General features: G+C 47.0%; 2 protein-coding genes across 2 annotated transcripts in view; one reads left to right on the top strand and one right to left on the bottom strand.

The window, feature by feature from the left end:
* Nucleotides 1-284: 284 nt before the first annotated feature.
* Nucleotides 285-741, bottom strand: LOC118858564 (40S ribosomal protein S23-like). Its single transcript, XM_036769128.1, has one exon. The coding sequence runs from the start codon at nt 739-741 to the stop codon at nt 310-312; it is 432 nt and encodes a 143-aa protein (XP_036625023.1). The 3' UTR covers nt 285-309.
* An 8,181-nt stretch (nt 742-8,922) lies between these two features.
* The window catches only part of GPC1 (glypican 1), a 156,345-nt gene continuing 145,635 nt past the window's right edge, over nt 8,923-19,632 (top strand). The window contains exon 1 of the mRNA XM_036767540.1: nt 8,923-9,443. Within this exon, the coding sequence (XP_036623435.1) occupies nt 9,281-9,443 (163 nt within the window). The 5' untranslated portion in view covers nt 8,923-9,280. The remainder of the gene's footprint in view (nt 9,444-19,632) is intronic.

Raw genomic sequence — 19,632 nt, 5'->3', positions numbered from 1 at the left:
GAATAAGAGCCATTCCCCAACTGATTAAATAATCAAAGGATGTGGATGGGAAATTTTCAGAGGAAGAAATCCAAACTATCAATAACTATGTTTTTTAAAATGCTCTAAATTCCTAATAATCAGAGAATTGCAAATTGGAGCAACTCTGTGGCTCCACCTTAGCAAAGTTAACAAAGGAAAATGACAAATAATGGAGTGACCGTGAGAAAATAGGCATAGTGATGCCCATTGATGAAGCTGTGAATTGGTCTCTCCATTCATTTTTTTTACATGAAAACTTTTTACTATGACAAAGACATCATACAATTTTTATGATCTTGGTCTTTCCTTCTTGCCTTTGTACAAGGCCAGAAGAGAAACATTTGCAACTTTCACAACCTTGAATTGGACTCCAGGAATATCACCAACAGCATGACCTTTTCGACCAAATCCAGCAACCAAAACTTCATCATTTTCCTCAATAAAGTTCAAGCAGCCATCATTGGGAACAAAGGCAGTGATTTTTTTGCCATTCTTAATCAGCTGGACTCTCACATACTTCCTGATGGCAGAATTGGGCTGTTTGGCTTCCACACCAACTTTTTCCAAGACAATCCCTTTGGCATGAGATGCTCCTCCAAATGGGTTAGCCTTCAAGGCAGTGCCCAAATGAGCTTTCTTGTATTGTTTGTCATGCCACTTTTGGTCTCTCCTGTGGCTTCGGAGTTTTCCAGCAGTACAAAGACCACGGCACTTACCCATGCTGCTGCCGTCCCGGCCGAGAGAAAAGAGAGCTGGTCTCCCCATTCTGAAAAACAATTCGAAACTTTGTTCCAAAAGTTATTAAAATGCACGTGCCCTTTGATCCAGCAATACCACTAATAGGTCCATGTCCTCAAAAAGATCAAAGCAAGAGAAAACAGACTCCATGTAGAAAAATGTTTATAGGCACTCTTTTTGTGATAACAAGGTGCTGAAAACAAAAAGGGTATCCATCAAACAGGAAATGGCTGACCAAATTACGGTATATTAATTTAATGGAATAATATCATGCTGTAAGGAATGATAAAGGGAACAGGTTTAGAGAATCCTGGGAATACTTGTATGCCAAGTGATGTGAGCAGAACCAGGAGAACAATTTATACAATAGTAATAACAGGAAAGACAAGCAACTTTGAAAGATTTAAGAACTCTGATCCATTAACCGACCATAAGTCCAGAGAACTCATTATGAAGCATGCTACCTGCCTCCTGACAGGGAAGTGATGGACTGAGGATACAGGCATAGACATATGCTTTTTGGACGTGGCCAGTTTGTATTACTTGGCAATGTGCATTTGCTACCAAAGTTTTGGGGTGTTTTCTTCAATGGTGGGAGAGGGAAAGAAGAGAAAAATCAATCTTTGTTGATGGAAAAATAATTTAAGAATATATAGAGCTCCAGGGACCCAAAAGACACAGTTCCCTCTCTCAAGGTAGGAATGTTCTTGACATTGCCTAGATGAGTGGGGAACATTACTGGGGGATTTTCATAAAGAATAGATGATACTAAGGCTTATGGATTTAATTAAATTGGTTGCCCATTCTGCCTTTTAAAAAATTGGATTTCCCCCAGAGTGACAGCAAGTCCCAGGTGAGCTTCTGGTGCATGAGAAAAGTGCCAAGGTATTGTCTGATATTCTGAAAAGGGAAGTTCCCCCATATAGAAATGTCTTTCCGTCTCTTCTCTGGTACATTAGCCATAGGGATGGAGTAGGATCAAAGAGGAGGCAGTATTTGGTTTCCATTCCCTGGGTGCCTAGTATTTGGCAGGAATATTTGGTACCAGTCCCATGGGAAGAAGGGTAATTGTTCCCATAAAGCCCAAGATCATGATGAGAAGGCTTTTCAGAGGCCTCTTTGAATGCATTTCTGGTACTGCTAGTACTGGAACTCTACCCTTTTATTCCAAGGACATGCTGTGGGAGCCAAGAGCATCACAGGCCATAGAGCTGGAAGGGCCTTCGGAGGCCAGGTAGTCTAGTCTCTTCATTTTATAGATGGAGAAACCAAGGCCCAGGGAGGTTAGGTGACTTGTCAAGAATCACACAATTATAACATGAGAAAGATGGAATTATAGCTTGAGAGGACAGCAGAGTCAAAGGAAGGTTTTGTGTTTGCTTTGGTTTGATTAATGGATGACTTTGTAGACTGAGGAGGAGAGACTGAAGAAATATGAGAGAGATCGCCTGGTGGAGCATGGATAGACAAAAGAGCCGGCACTTGTACTGAGGACAAGGAGAGAGTTTTAACCCTGGTAAGTACGAGGGCCACCTCCTCCTCCAAGGCTATAGGAAAGTATGGATGAGAACAATGAGAGATAGTGGAGAAATGAGATAATTTGTGTTAGATGGTCTCTATCTTCTCAGCAAATTAGGGGGAGAGTTTATCTATTGAAAGGCTTCAGAAGGCAGTTAATGGGAGCATTGAGGAAAGAAGAAAAGTATTGGGGTGGGATAAGGTCAGGGAAGGTTCCTGTAAATATGCTGTTATACTACACTGCCTCTTACAGAAGTGATCAATTCAGCCAACCATCCAAATGTTTTGTATGTATGACATCTGGATATCTAGAAACATCTGGAGGAGTTCATTTTTCACATATTATAAGTTGTCTTGGGCTATGTCTGCCTACACAAACTGCACTCAAATATGTCATCTCTGTATTGTAATTCATCTTGTCATCTGCCTAAAATGTTCATGTACACAGTTGTTGTCATATGAATAATACTAAAAGCTAGAGGCCAAATAACCTACTATTACACACACACACACACACACACACACACACACACACACACACGTGCACAGATACGAAAAGTCAATGTCTACTTTTCTCTGCTTGGGTGTAACCTTGTATTCCACTCATGTATTCCTTCTCCTTGGTCTGGGAGACAGGAGAAGACAGTGTCCCTGTCCTTGAGTAGCCTGGTGACAGAGATAAGACTGCCGTCTGTATTTGCATTTTAACAGGGATCAAAGCCCTCAGCAATAATGATGATGCTCTTAGAGTGAATTTCAAGCAACATTGAAAAGTATTTTGAAGATACACTGGACCTCCTCAACACCCTCCAAAGACCATTATCTGTGTCCCACAAAGGGTTCATCTCCCTGACTCATATCACTACAATCAATATGGCCCAGATTTTTTGTCAATACCTGATCTTCACTTGTAGAGACATTAATGAACAAGTGTATAATGGATGGTGGGAAGTTTTAATTGTTGAATCTATTTGGAAATCCGTTTGTGGAATACCAAGAAGAATATTGTCAAAGTGCAAAGAAAATTGTCCAAGACCATCTCCTGTCCCTCTTTGAGAGTCCTCTCTCCTTCTAAACTCTCCTGTTACTGGAGAGGGTCACCACCAGGCTCTCTGCTTTGCAAACTCAGCATCATCCTCAGTTCCTCACTCACACCTCATCTCCTCCCCATCCCAGTCAGTTGTCAAATTTTGCCATTTCTAATTCTACAACACCTTTCCCACGTGTTTCCTCTTGTCCACTCATACAGAGCCTCATCACCTCTTGCCTGCACAATCCTAACAGCTTCCTATTTGGTGTCCCTGACTCAAGTCCACCTCCTTCACAAATCATCCTCCACACAGCCACCAAAATGATTTATTTTCCTAAAATGCAGATTTAATCATGTCCTTCTTATGTTCAACAAACCCCAGTGACTCCCTGTTGCCTCAAGGATCAAACATAAGCTCCTTTATTTGATATTTACATCTCTCACACAGATGCCTCATCTCTAATCTCTGTGTCTTTGTATCGACTGGGCCACCTACCTGGAATGCTTTCCCTCCTTACGGCTGACAGTTGAACTCCATAATTTCCCTCCAGACCTAAATTAAATGACATCATCTTCATGAAACCTTTCCTGCCCCCTCCCCATCTAAAAGTAGATTAACCTAAAATAATTAAAAAGTACTGTCTTTACAGAGTAAGAGAGGGGAAATCTAATTAAGAAAAAAAACATATTAGAAACGAATTGGAGAAAATTTTACTGCAAGGAAATTGGCCCAGAGAGGTTAAGCAACAATTCCCCCAAGCCCAAGCATTGTTACTATCAATCTCCCAATCATACAGCCTTGAGACCCCAGCATAGTCTTTGATTCCCTCACCCCCTACATTTGATCAGTTTCCAAATCTTGTCAATTGCGACTTGCAATGTCTCTCACCTCCGGTACCTACTTCCAGCCATGGATAGCACCAGCCTAGTTCAAGTTTTCAGGACAGCTTGCACACATGTACTGATGCTTTCTCAAACACCCTAGCTTTCCAGTTCATCTGTCTCCTAAATTCTCATGACCTTATCATTTCTATTCACCTCTGCTATACCTGAGGATGGCTATATCCTTGATCAGACCATCATCCCTCATTAACTGTTTCACTTCCATGACTGAGGTTCCTTTCTTTGACCCCATTTGCTTCTCCTTCAATCTCTCTTTCTCCCTCACATCTCCAATACCAATTATTTGTCCTCACCAAGACCTCCAGCCCTCTCTCCACTCCCTCAGCAGTAAAATGCGCAGGTTAAACTATGTGGCCTCTGCCATTCCTGCCATTTCTAGATCTGTTAGGCTTCTGTTTTATTTTCCAAGAAGGATGGTGCTCAGAGTGCAATTCATTTCAACAAATATTTAACACCCACTGTATGCTAAGCACTATGTTAGGATAGGCTTTGAGGATACAAAGACAAAAATGCAACAATCCCTGACCTCAAGGAGCTTACTTTCTATATGATGAACAGGGAATTGAGACTTAAGATAAAGTTAGGGTAAGAAAGAACCAAGTTCTTTTGAATGAGTAGATCAATAAACATTTAGTAAGCACCTACTACATGCCAGGCACTGTGCTAAGCACTAGGGATACAAAAAGAATCAAATTTCTAAATACCTGTATACCAAGGTAGTGAAAGAGCTTGTAAAGGTACTTATGCCAAGATTCTTGAAAAAATTTAAGAGTGGGAGAAGGACTACAAGACAAATGTCTGTGCAAAATGTTGTCTTACATTTTTGTAATTTTGAAAAAAACATGGTCTTACATTGGGGTAAAAAAAAATCAACAATACATTACAAGATGGACGGGGGAATGCTTAGACAGAAACATGTCTGAAAAAGATCTGAGGGTTTTCATGGACTACATGCTCGGTATAAGCCATCAATTTGATATGGCAGCTGATACAGTCTTGGCCTACGTTAAAGAGTACTTACAAAAATAAGGACATGACAGATGACACAGTGGAGGGACATCTGGTGCTGGAGTTAAGAAAACCTGAGCTCAAATCTGGTCTCAGATATTTACCTAGATGTGTGACCTGGGCAAGTCACTTAACACCACTCTGCCTCAGTTTCATCTCCTCATGTGGTCAAGGATGGACAACAGCAACAACAACAAAACAGGGTTATAATAACAGTACCTCCCTCCCAGGATCGTGGTCAAGATTGAACGAGACAACATTTGTAAAGCGCTTGGCACAGTGCCTGGCACATAGTAGGTGCTCAATAAATGTGTATTTCCTTCCCTTCCCTTTGCTACTCTGCCCTGGTCAGAAGAGATCTGGGACATTACCCTAGGCACCACAATTTAAGAAGGGCACTGATAAATTGAGGAACATGTAGAGGAGGGCAACCAGGACAGTAAAAGACTCAGAGATAATGCCATATGTGAAATGGATGAAAGAACAGTGGGTGTGAGTGATACTAGAGACAGAGTAATATCTGTCTTCCACTATGTGAAGGGCTGTCACCTAAAAGAGGTATAAAACTGCTATTTCTTGAATTGAATTAAATTCTAAATATCCTAGACTAGAGATCATCCTCTTTGGCTGAAAATAAAATGGAGAAGCATAATAGGGTCATAGATCTAGAACAGGTAGGGATGCTGGGGGCCATAGAGTCCAACCCACTCATTCCCCTGCCAATGAAATCTGGGTGCAGAGAGGTTAAGCATCAATTTACCAAGCCCAGGCTTTGGTCCTATCAATCTTCTCAATTATACAGGCTCAAAACCCCAGGCTTCTTTGATTCTTCCCTATCCTCTACTTCTTCCATGTAGTTCCCAGAAGAAAGAACTTGAAGTTTATTGCTGCAAAGAGATGAGTCTAGGTGGATGTCAGAAAAAAATTTCTTATGGAAATATCCAGAGGTAGAATTATCTGCCTCCAGAAGTAGAGGGTTTTCCCCTCTTTAGAAGGGGTCAAGTGAAGGTTAAACATTCTCTTTCCAGGTATGCTGGAATGAATCCATTTTTCAGGTGAGGCAAACAGAGGTTAAATAGTTTGCCATAGCTAGTTAAGTGTTTGAGGCTGGATTTGAATTCAAGTCTTCCTAACTTCAGGTCAGTATTTTATCTGTTCTGCCATATCATCTACAATAACCTTTATTCTGAATGTCAATTTCTGAGATATCTCCAGAGAGACACAAGGCACCCAGGTCAAAAAAAGTAAGTCAAAGCTCATGTGCCAGTCAGTAGTGGGATCAGGCCCACTTCTAGCCTGGGCAGGATAGGGAGGAGGAGGAGGAGGAGGAGGAGGAGGAGGAGGGGAAGAGGAAAGGAGAAGGGGGAGGAGGAGGAAGAAGAGATGGAAGAGGAGGAGGAGGGGGAAGTCTCAAAGTCTTCCTTCTCTTAGGTTTCTCCCCAACATACTTTACAGCATTCCCCATTTGACTTAGTCAAGGAGCAGGTAGTGACTCCGATCCCTTTCCCCTAAACACATGTAAATAGGGGCACAGTAGTTCAGATATGGGATCCATAGGCCAACAAGTAAGCAGAATCACTGAGCCCCAGCAGGAGTAGAGAGTGAGGCTCATAGGATCTTAGACCAGGAGTTGGATAGGACTGCCGACATCATCTAGTCGAAATACTTTTACGGAGGAGGAAATCGAGGCCCAGAGTAGTTAAGGAATTTGTTCAAGGCCACACAGTGATGGCACGGCATTCTACCCCAGGTTTTTTTAAAGCCAAGTTTACCACCTTCCTAGGAGACCACGCTGCATTCTAGGTAACAGAGCAGGGAGTAAGGGGCCCTGAGACATGCCGAAAAAGCATGCCTCCTTTGAGGGATTTGTTAGGTAAAGGAAGGCGTTCAGCAGTGAGATCAGAGGTCAGAGGTCAGATTCTCCAGGGGTGTGACGAAGCACAAGTGTGCTTGGGGGTTGGGGGAGAGACAACTATGCAAACAGAATAAGTTGCAGAACCTTTTCGGACCTGAATTGATGGCAGGAGGAGAATCCTCATCCCGGAGGTCCCTACACTAATGAAATCATTGGTCCAGTGCTTCTCCTATATCCTGGGCTACTTGTTGAGATTCTTCTTCTTCCCTGGGGGGTGGGGGCCGGCAGTCGAATGCCTGACCCCCTTTACCTTTTCATGAGAAAAGCCCCGAAGAGGAACAGGGGACAGCGGATGGGAGTGGGCAGGGAGAGCCAGTCACAGTTGGATTCTGGTAGGGATAGGGGGAGAGGGACAACAGAATTAAAGGAGGGAGGATCTCTGGGTGCAAGAGGGCAGTAGTATTGGAAGAGAGGGAAAAAAGAGAGTGTTGACGGAAGAGAAACGAAGTGAGTGTGGAAGATGGGAGGAAAGAATAAGGAGCAAAAAGAGGGTGGGGATCCGGACGCAGGAGAGGGCAGAAGAAAGGAGCGTGCATGGCCAGAGAAATCGTGGAGATTGTAGATGGGGATAAAGGAGAGGCGTACGTGGAGTACGGAAGGAGGGGGCGAAGAGAAAGGAGAAGGCGGCTGCTGAACAGAGAACAGGGAGTGTATGGAGATAGGAAGATGCACGGACCTAGGTTAGAAGACGCAGGGCGTAAACCGAGGCAGAGGGGAGAGCATGCTGAGAAGAGGGTGATGTGTCTGAGCAGGAAAGAAGTGGGCGTAGGTGTGTAGCCAGAGAGTGGTGGATAGAGGACTAGAGGAAAGGGTTGTAGACAGAGGAGAGGGGAAGGGAGGGCATGTGGATGGAGGAGCCCGGGAGTAAGGAAAGATCAATGTCAGCTATTAGCTGGCGAGCCGACCTAGGAGAGAAGGGGATGTGGGGGCGCCGGGTGGTGTTGCTGCCGATTTGGGCTGGGGGCGGGGGAAGCCTCTGATTGGTAGCCTGGGTGGTATGACGCCACGTCCGGCGGGGGAAGCCCTGCCTCAGCTTCAGAAAAAAAAAAGTCTCCCCTCCCTCGGTCCCCCAACCCAGCTCTTTCCCCACCCCACCCCCACCCCCGCTCCCGTTTTGCAGGTGGTGCCGCCGCCCCGAGCCCAGAAGAAGCGCGCCAGGCTCGGGGCAGGAGGGAGCGGGCACTTCTCCCCAGTGTCTCTGCACTGCCCCCCTTCTCCGGACGGACCCGCGCGGATCAGTGTACCCCACCCCCACGCCCAGCCCCACGAATGTGCAGTCCCAGGTTCTGGCCACCGCCCCCTTCCCTGGGGATCGTGATATCCGCCCCGGAGTCAGACAGTCCCACGCCGCTGGTGGTGACTCTACTCTCCATCCTTTTCTCCAGCTCTCCATCCGTGGGGCGCGTGTGCGCCCTGCCCGCCCGACCTGCACCCGGCGTCCCGCAAGATCCCGCCCTCTCCCCCCATCCCCAGCAGCATCCTCGGGGTCGCCCCTCTGCGCGGGAGGGGAAGAGAGCTGCGGACGGAGGAGGACACAGAGTGGCCGGTCGGAGGAAGCGCGCGGGGCTCCGCGCATCCCCAGCCCGGCCCATTCAAGGCCCCGCCCGGCCTGGGCCCCGCCCTTCCCTGCCCCGCCCCGTCCCGCCCCGCCTCGCCCCCGCGCGCCGGCCTCGCCACCGCCTCTCCACACCTCCCCTTCTTCTTCCTCCTCCTCCTCCTCCTCCTCCTCCTCTCCCCTCTCCCCTCTCCCCTCCGCCGAGTGGGCCGGGCCGGGGGTGGGGCCGAAGGTGGGACCGAGCGCGAGCGCTTCGCGGCTGCCGCTGCTGAAGCTGCTCCCGCTGCGGCCGCCGCCGCGGATTGTGCCTGGCTGAATCTGCGCCGGTCGAACTCGCCCCGGGCTTTTGTTGTCATCCTCCTCTCCTCCTCTTCCTCCTCCTCCTCCTCCTCCTTCTCCTCTTCCTCCTCTCCTCCTCCTGCCCTGCTGCCTCTACCTCCGCTGCCGCCGCCGAGTCCTCGGCCACCTCCTCCAGGCAGCGAGCCCAGCGCACCGGGACCTTGGCTCTGCCCTTCGCCCGCCGGACGGCGGCGGAGCGCAGCGGGGGACAGGCGGACCTGCGGACGGACAGGAGGGCGGCGGCCGGCCGGCCATGGATCTCCTCGTGCGGGGCTGCTGGCTCCTCTGGGTGGCCGCCGCCGCCTCGGCCCGCGGGGAGCCGGGGGGCAGCAAGAGCAGGAGCTGCGCCGAGGTCCGCCAGGTCTACGGGGCCAAAGGCTTCAGCCTGAGCGGCGTGCCTCAGGCGGAGATCTCCGGTGAGTGGGGCCATTCATTGCGGGCAGTCGCGGAGCTGGGGAGGGCGCCAGCTGCCCCCCACCCCCACCCCGGCCAAGCCGCCGGGCCAGGGGGCACGGGGTGGGGTGGGGGTGGGGGGACCAGGAGGACGGGAAATGGGACCAAGTTCCTAGGGGCAGCCCCCACCCGGGCGGCCGGCTGCAGCTCCGGGGGAGGGGGGGAGAACCCTGGGGAACGCCTGCGATCGGAGCCTCGGGGCAGGTGGGCAGGGGACCGACCGGCTATTCCAGCCGTCGCCACCACCAGCCCCCAACCCCAGCCTCATCCTCATCCCCATCGTCCTCCACTGCGGCCGCTTCGGAAAGTTCTCCGGGCTCATCTTAGCTCCCACCCGTACAGTCTCAGGGTTCAAAGGGGGGAAGAAAAGTGTATGGGAGCGGCAGAAAAGCCATTTGTGATGGAGACAGAGGGGCCGGACAAGTGAGTGGTCGGTCACCAGAGAGCGTGGTCACTGGGCCTCCCCTACCCCCAGCCCTGGTGCCCTGGAACTGGCCTCCCCCGAGCTTCTACCGGTGGGCCGATGGGCTGAATCCCCTCGGGCCGGCTACAGCAGTCGCCGCCACCCCCGGCCAGGGCCAGTTTCTGGGCAAGTTGGCTCTCAGGCCACCCAGGGGATGGGGCTCTCGGAGACTGGGAGCAACAGCGTGGAGAAAGGGGATCCCGGAGAAGAGAGTGAGGGGCGAGAGGGAGGCAAGGTTACCGCTAGAAGGGCTTTCTCCTGCCTTGGATTTGGGATGGAAACGGCGTGTTTAGTGATGGAGATCGAGTGAGGAAGTGGACCCCCTGTTGGAGGAGGTGTCTGGCTTCTGTCCCAAGAGAGTAGAGATGATGCGGAGGGGGATGGGGGAGGGGAAAGGGTTTCAATTTTTTTGTTGTTTTTGTTTCGTTTTGGGTGGTTTTTTTCCCCCTTTTCAAAAAGCTAGAGATTTTAAACAGCAAAAAGAGACTTAGTGAAATTCTGGTCTGTGTTTGCAGATGAGTTTTTATTGTGGATCAAAGAGCAGAATGAAATGCCCCTTCCCATGCTGTGTGCAGCCAGGGGGGTGGTTGTCCCAGGGAAGTCTTACTCCTAACCTCATGGCTCACAGCTGAGAGCCATCTGCCCGGTTCCTACATTCTGGGAGAGAGAAAGAGAAGGCTTCAGGCCGCTGACGAAGAGTCAGGCAGAGCCACCCCCAGGGAGCAGCCCTGGCTAACTGCAGCGGGAGAAGCCCTTTGGATTTCTCTCGGCAACTGTCACTTCTTTATAAGGAGCCTTTCCCTCAGTCATCCACAGGCATCTGGCATCACGCCCCTGCCCTCTCCTGCTCATGCAGAAGGTGAATCCCTAACCTGTGGATAAGACAGGGAGGTGCTGGCCTTCCCCGAAGACTGTTGAGGTTGAGGAGACTATGATACCTGTTGAAACCAAGGTGTCTATATTCCCGTTGTTTGCAAAGGGCTTGCTAAAACCAGGTTTCTCTAAGGGTGTTGGTGCAGGTGTCTCTCTTTGGTTGGGGGGGGGGGCAGGGGGGAGGGGGAGGGAGACTATTACAGGATTACCACCTGTGTGTTAGAAAGAGACTTACTAAGACGGATTCCCTGGGCCTCGGTTTCCTCCTCGCTAAAATGAACTGGATGGCCTTTGAAGTCCTAGCTCTGACGTCTTTTGAGTCTGTAAAAATAACCTCAGAGTGCCAAAGAATCATAGGAATTCTGAGTTAGAAGTGAGGTTTTAGTCCAACCCCATGTCAAGCCTCCTCTTCCTCTCTATAAAATGAGAGCCTGAGTCTAGGTTCTAGGTCTAGGATCTACTGGGATGGGACAGGCTGCATCAGCCCCCCTGCAAGCTTCCTTTCCTCCACGAAGCCTCCTTCCTTTCCTGAATCCATCCCTGGGATCCTAACAGGAGGGTGGAGTTGGACCACCTATTGGCCTCCACCAGGTGGGAGCAATTGCAAGGTATAGGGGCCAGTAAAAACCAGTGGGAAACTGGATTCCTATGGAAGCTGTTGGGCCACCCTGCCAAGGGAGGAATGGGACTGAAAACCCTTATTAAAGCAGTCGTACTGATGAAAGCATCACTGTCCTTATGAAGTACCCACTATGTGCCAAAGTGAGAAGCTTATGAAAACAAAAATGAAACATGCTCTGCCCTTAAGGAGATGCAGTCACTCGGGTGTTGTGCTTTTAAAGATTATTTGTGGTTTATTTGCTGTTTTTCCTCTTTTTTTCTGACTGAAGATTTTCGTAGAGAAGGTCTGCTTGTAAATGGGTGATTGGCCTCTGAACTCCTTTATTCACTGGGCCTGAAGAACTCCTGCCGGATACCCCCTTCTGCTGAGAGCAGTGAGATTATGGGAGAGAAGCTTTAAAAAAAATGGGAAGCTTCTGGCCAGTGAGGACTCAGTTTCACTGTGAGGCTTTATAGTCTGAAACCTTTTAATGATAGGTTCCAAGCTGGAATATCCGGGCTTTTCTTTGGCTCCTACTCTGCTTGAGACACCAAGGGGTGGGGAATCACTTAAGGAGATCTCAGCCAAGACATGTGTATGTGATTTCACATCCTAAACCCAGTAAACCCTATAATAGGACTCCATCTCCATCCGATTTTGAGCATGGACAGGCTGTCTTCTTTGTGGCAAATGTCTGCCCATCAGGCATTTCTGCTTAATAAGGAAAGCTGATTGGAATAGCTCAAGGATGAGCTGTTTGTCCTCTGCTTGGCTCCAGAATCTGGAGGGGGAATTTTGCCCGGGTCTATTTAAAAGCTGAAGTAAACTGGGTGGAGGAAATGTCAGGTGGCAGACTTTGAGACCAGCCTCCCATACGAGGCCGCCCCAGACCACTCCCACTCCATGAACTTACCCTTCACGAAACTCAAAACACCAAATGTTTATCTGTCCCATGGCATCTAAGTATGAACTACCTTGTGACATTTTTATATTGTTACTTTACAATACTTTTTATGGACTGCTATTTGTATGCAGATATACACACATTTTTTCCACATATTTCTTGTTTCCTCACCTAAATTAAATCCCTCTCCATCAGAGTAGGTTCATAAAACCAAAGATTTGAAGTTGAAAGTGAGTTTAGAAACCATCAACTCCAACCCAAGCCCCGCACCACCACCCCCCTTTTTAAATGAGGAAACCGAAGCAGAGAAAGGTCGATAGACCATTGTCTAGGCTCAGACAGCTAGTAATCATCTGAGATGGAATTTGAACCGGGATTTCCTAAATTCCAGACCAGTCTCCTTCTCTCCACTATATCAAGACTGTATTTTCTTCTTTTCTTAGACTTGAGTATCTTACAAAGAATTGGCACCAGTGGAAAGAGCTCTGGTTCTGGAGTCAGAGAACCTGGATTCAAATCCCACCTCTGATAGTTATTACCTTTGTGACCTTGGACAAATCACTTCACTTGTCTAGGCTTTGGTTTCCTCGTTGAGATGAGGGGGGCTGACTAGAATACCTCTGAGGTCCCTTCCTAGATCTATGATCTAGGTCTAAGACCTCAGTCAAAAACCTAGGCACAATCTGGGATAAAATATAGCACTGCCTTTCCCTGTAAACCAGAGAGTGGGAAGAAGGAAAGATCCCTTCCTTAAGAATGAGGCAGAGAAGAAGAAGAAAGCATTTTGGGTCATTGTTTGTTTGTTTTGGTGGGGAAGGTTTACATTTGGAGTCAGAGGTAATATAGAAGGAGAAAATCTTGTGACGTGAGTTGAGCCAGCTGAGTAAAACTTCTGGTGGGTTGGGAGTTGTGGGATTTTGAAACAGCGTTCTTATCTCTAATTATGCCTGCTTGGAAGAAGGATTCTCTTAGCTGTAAACAGTTACTCCTTTTTCAGACAAGTAATTTGAGGCGGGATGTCAGCATGGAGTAGTAGCTAGAGGGCTGGACTTGAAGTCAAATCAATCAGTCATTGGGTCAAACATTTATTAAGCACCTACTGTGTGCCAGGTACTGTTTTGGGTGCTGGCAATATAAAGACAAGGATAAGAGTCTCTGCCCTTAGGGAACTTACATTGTATTGGTTTGTGTACATATAATACAGGATAGAGCCCTGGATTTGGGTTCAAATCTGGCTTCAGACACTTAATAGCTTTGTGGTGATCCTGAGCAAATCTTTAACCTTTTTCTGCCTTGGTTTCTTCATCTGTAAAATGGGGATAATGATAGCAGTGTCCACTTAGCACAGCACCTGGCACATAGTGGGTGCTTACCAAATGTTTATGAAGCATATATAAATACATGCAAAATGAATATAAAATATAAGCTAATTTTTAGAGTGTAGAGAAAAGCATAGGAAAAACTGGATTGAAATCCCTGTCTAACTTCTGTGTGGTCCTAGGCAGGTCTCTTGACCTCTCTGTGCCTCAGTTTCCTCATCTCTAAGATAGGGATACTCTCTGGAATATTTACCTGACAGGGTGATGTTCCGATGTGATTATGACTAATTCAAACTGTAAGCTTTAAAGCACTGTACAAATGAGGATTATTATTTAATACTTTCAGAGTGAAGAGTCATTTGGGTAGGAGAAATCACTTGGCGGTCCCACAGAGTGTGACTTTATAAAGTAGCAAGACCGATTGAATGAATGAATCTGCCCTCAGAGCAGTACCCTTGAGAAATGGTGTACTTACGACAACTCCCAAAGAGGAGCCCTCACCATGATTTGAGCCACAGCAGCCTCATTGATCATGGGGATCCGTGTGTCATCTGCCTAGAGAGGACTTCGTTGAGGACAAGAGTCATTTGAGTATACAGGGTGGGAGGTGATAATACATTTATTCATTTAAACTTATTATCAGTGTGCTGGGGATAAAAAGACAAAAAATGAGTCAGTCTCACCCACCTGCCCCCCTCGCCCCAAGACTATATTCTTATACTTAACTCTCATTTGATGTGGTGGAAAGAAAGCAGGCTTGGGAGCCAGAAGAGTTCAGTTGAATTCCTGGTTATGACGCTAGCTTGCGTGACCCTGGACAAGTCACTTAACCTCCCCTTTTTCTCTACCTATAAAATGTGGCAAATAATGTTTGGGCTATGTACCTCACAGGGCTGTTGTATGGAAGGTACTTTAGAATTCTTAAGGCAGTATGGAACTGTGGGCTGTTGTTATGAATTCTGCTTTGCTTGTTAAATATCTGGGTGGATTATAGTTGGCCAGTGGATTCATTTTTAGATGAGTCAGTAGCTCAGTTGTGGGAAAAGGTTTCAAGGCCATAGGGGATTTGAGGGGTAGAACTTATCCTGGTCTCTTGAAGAGTCAGGAATCATCAGGAAATATGCCCTTCTATAGCAGATTTAGATCAATCAAAGTCTGCAAAAATCTCTGCTGGATTCTTGAGGGCTATATTGCCCATTTGTCTCACAGGACAGCTGAGCCTGTGACTCTGTGTAGGGATTAGGGACACTGTCATTAAAGCTACACTGGGGGCTTTACTGATGATCAGAGACTGAAGGATGAAGGCACTTTATGGGCATGGGACAAAGGTGCATTTTTCATGGGGAGATGCTTATTTGGGAATCTTTCAGGGGAATTTTCTTCCCAGGGTGCAAAGAAGGCAAAGCAGTGCATAAGAAGCCAGCATGGTTATGCCTTCTTAGTTATCCCAAGAGGATGTTTCCAGTTGTGTAGGGCAATCCCTAACCAAGCAGGGCCCACTAAAAGCTGTCCAACAATAAGTGTAGAATTAGATTGTGTTAGATCTACGTTTTGAGCTCACCCCATCCAAACTTCTTTTTTTCTGAAATATTATTATATGCAGTACCTCAGTTTATCCATTGATTCTGATTAGGTTTATTTTATTTCTCTTTCATGGGATCATAAGCTAGAGCAGAAGGGACTTCAGAGGCTATCTAATCCAATCCCTTAATTTTTAAGAATTAAAATTGTATTGTTATATTTTGTTTTTATTTCACCTACATTTTCCAATATGATAATTCGGGGGGGAGGGAACCAACCTCTTCATTTTACAAATGTAGAAACTGAGGCCAAAGGAGGTTTTTTTCCTTTGTTTCAAAATTCTTATTTTTATACCACATTCATTTCCAAATATATTAGTCTGCTCTCTCCTCCCTAGAACCCTCCCTTATATCCAAAGAGTAAAAAAGAAAAAGAGGAAGCAATTCAATAAAACTAGCCATCATATCGAACAGGTCAAATAATATATGTCGTGTTTCACACGTAGTGTCCCATCTCTGCAAAGAAAGGAAGGAGGCACATTTTCTCCTTTTTTGGGGGGGGGAGGGGCAAGTTTGATCCCTCTGATTACACAAGAGGTCACTTCTGTGGGTTATGTTGTTGTTCATGCAATTCATTTCCATTGTCCTAACACTTCTGGCTCTCCTAGCTTCACCACGCCTCAGTTTACATAAGTCATTGGGCTTCTTTTAATGGGATCCCAACATACCTCAAGGAGCCAGTCACTGAATGAGAGCCTCCATAGAGAAAATGAAGTAGAGCATTGAGCTTTTTTTCCCACAATGTCATCCATAGATTTGTAATTCATGCCTGAAAACCTCCATCTTCTCTAGGAATACTGTTCTGAGAATACTCCTACTGAATTACCCAGAAGAGAGGCAGGCAGCCTGGCAAAAAACATTTGTAATCATGGGTCTGGGTTCAAATCCTACTCTGGAGATTTATTATTATCCTGATGATCTTGGGCAGATCACTTCATTTTTCTGGGACTCAGTTTCCCCGTTGGTCAAACTGTCGGCCAAGAATTGAACTAGATGATTTGTGGGGTCCCATCCAACTCCAGATCTATGATCCCATGATTCTATATGATTATTTTCTCAACTTTTTTTAATTACAAGCCTATTATTACCTTCTCCCTGATAACAAGAGAAGAATTTCTCCCTTCTCGTCCCTTCTCCATACCTTTATTCCATTTATTAGAAAGGAGATCACCTGATTTTTAGAGCAGAAAGGCACTTTAGAGATCATAGAATCTAATCCTCTCATATTGCAGGTGAAGAGATTAAAGACCGGAGGCAGGGAGGGGACTGACCCAAGGTCATATAGTTAGTGGCATGGCTGGCATTAGAACCTGGCTCTCAGATTGGGTGGTTCTGGACACAGCCTTTATTAATGTCGTTTTTAAAAATCCCTCTTTCCAATGTGATGGTGCTTAAAGCATTCCAGCCCAAGGGGAGAGGCTGGAATAATTAGATCTCACCTCCCGAGATCCCTCTACTACGAGCCTTCCTGCCAAATTTCTTGGGTACCTTCCACAACTCCCCGCTGTGGTACCTGTGTTAATTACCCTGGCTGGGTGGGAGGGAAAGCAGAATCATCACTGTGATCTTGCCCAGGGTGCAAGACTGAACTTGACCGGGATTCCAGGATGTTACCGCTACGAAACAGACACTGACCGAGCATTTTCTGGCTGGTTGTGGGTGTAGGGAGATCAGTTAGCTTGAGTGGTAGTGGTTCAGTCGGCTGGGCTGTGTAGGGAGACAGCAGTGAATTAGAGAGCTAGAGAAATCCCCCTCAGGCCCTGGGGATGTTGAAAACAGTCGATAGAGGGTGGTTTGTTTGGAGGTTTTTTGTCTATTCTTACACTCTTTGCTCTCTCTTGTCTTTAAGTCATCTCCATCTCTCTCTCTATACCCCTCCCCTCTCTCCTCCTTCCCACTATTTCTAACATCAAAAAGGTGGGGTTTTTTTGGGGGGGGAACCAGCTCAACAAAACTAACCAACACATCAACCAAATCCGAAGAACATATAGCATTCCACACCTGTAGCCCCTCACTGCTACAAAGAAGGGAAAGAGATACATTCTCCTATCTGTGGAGTTGGGCTGAATCTCAGCCGTTAGACAGTGTGGACATGACAGACCACGGGCAGCCCTCTAGAATGCAGCAGAAAGCACATTGGCTTTGGAGTCAGTGGACTTAGGATTCAAATCCTGCATCTTGTGTTTACTGCCGGTGTGACTGTGGGCAAGTTGAGTCATCTTTCTGTGCCTCAGTTTCTTCATCTGTGAAATGAAGGGGCTGGATCAGATGACCAAGAAAAGCCCAAATGGGGTCACGTAGAGTTGGACACGACTGAAACAAGTGACCAACAACAACGAAGAGATCTTTCAGGTCTGTGATCCTCTGGGTTCTTCTTCATGGCTAGATGTGGTCATTAGAATTACATAGAAGTCATTTAAAAATGTTCTTTTCTTTTTATTTGCTGTTGTCTCTTGTTTTCCTGGTTCTTTTTCAAAATTGGGATTTTAATGTCTAGTCAGCATTAACCCCACTTCTCAGGTTCACATGTGTTGGAGACTTGGAAACAAAATTTGCTGGGAGAGAGAGAGTGAAGTTTGGTCAGTGGTGTCTAGGATGAAATCGCCTTTGTAAGGCATATGCCTCCTTTGTCATGGACTCTTGAATTGTAGTGGCTCCCTCTAGTGGCCTCTATTATTCTTGGACATGGAAATCTACTAAACTCTTACTCAAAGCCACTGCACACACAAGTCCCCTAACCTCATAAACACCACCATCACCACCATCATCATCGCAACATTTGCATGGCATTTTAAGGCTTTACTTTATATAAGTTATCTTATTGGATCCTCACAATACCCTGGGATGTAGGTGCTATCATCCCCATTTTTCAAATGAGGAAGCTGAGTCTTAGAGAAGTTTAGTGACTCACCCAGGGTTACCCATCTAGGAAGTCTTGAGGAGGGATTTGCACCCAGTTCTTCCCTGACTCTGCCTCAGCCTCACTGCTCCATCCAAATCTGATCTTAAATAGAGACTTTCAGATGGTCTGATCTCTCACTCCGTATCTGTCTAGCCCCACAGTATCCTAGACAGGCGGTCATTCAGCTTCTCAGGGTGTTTTTAAGCCACCCCCCAGGCACACCCTTTTCTGGGACAGGCTGGCTTTTCCAAGCCCCACACAGACCCTGGAAAAAGTGACTGACTAAAGGAAGCTTCACAAGAGGCCTTTGCTGGGTGTTTTGTTTTGGGTTTTAGTGCTGTGTCAGTTGGGTGGCTAGAGATGAGTTAATTTCCTTCTCCAAGCCCTTCTCCAGAGGAATATTGCCTGGGTTGACCCTTCCTGCCATCTCTCAAATTGTCATTCAAACCAAAGGAAAACCTCCCCATCCAGTGGCTAAGCAGCAGCTGGGGGTGAATTGGCACTGCTGTCCGACCTCACTTTGGCCCAGATGCCCCAGGAGAGTGAAGCTTTTTCCAGCGGCCAGGTTCTGGTGCTTCACCACAGCCTTGCCCGAGACTACCCCAGCCAAGCTCATCCCCTTGGCTACACCTCCCTGGATGTCCATTTCCTCAGCTGTATTGGGCTCTGGTACTGGTGCTGGCTGTTTCTGCTTCCCACTTTCATACCATGCCCCATGCCTGGAATTCTCACCTGTGTCTCTCAGAATCCCTGGTTTCCTTCAAGATTGAGCTCAGGTGCCACTTCTTGCATGAAGCCTTCCCTGATTGCCCTCAGCCACTAGAGGCAGTGCCTTCGTTAAGGACACCTAGGTGTACTTGGGTGGAGTGCTCCTGATACCGATAGAATCTGAACAGGGTTCATCCATTAGGCAAAGGCTGAGTTAGATGGAAGGTCTGGGCCTGCCAGGGAACCTGTAGGAGCTGAGCTTCGGCTAGCTAGATGCCTGTAATTGGGCTTTCTGGAGAAGGTATTATTAGTCTGCTACTTCTTGCCCAGGGATGCAGGTGACCTCAACATGAAGGCAGCTTTAAAAAAAAAAGCCCCCAGGTGATCTGGCCACTGTGGTTCATTTTGTGGGCTGTCTGGAGCCATCCCAGATCCTCGTGGTTGGTTTGGATGATGACCAGGTGTCAAATCCCTCCCCCCTCCACTCCCCAGGTGATGTTGCCAGGCCTCAAAGACCGCCTTCAGAGCCAGAAACTGTATTTCATTGACTATTTAGTTTTGCTTTGCAAGTGTTAAAATCCAGGGATAATAAGCACATAGGTGGAATAGGGAGGATCCAGAAACCAGCTCTGAGAGACTGGGGCCTATCCCATAGATGCAAGCATCTGCTTCTGGGAAAAATGATTAGTGGAGCATTCTGGAATTCGGGGAAGGAGGGGAACACAAATCAAAATTTCAACTATTAGAAAATATAATTGTAGCAGACCACAGGAAAAGTGCTTAATTTTGTTTCTAAGTCAGT

The sequence above is a fragment of the Trichosurus vulpecula genome, chromosome 7 (genome assembly GCF_011100635.1).
Source record: "Trichosurus vulpecula isolate mTriVul1 chromosome 7, mTriVul1.pri, whole genome shotgun sequence".
NCBI lineage: Eukaryota > Metazoa > Chordata > Mammalia > Diprotodontia > Phalangeridae > Trichosurus > Trichosurus vulpecula.
This window is presented reverse-complemented; position numbering and strand designations above follow the sequence as displayed.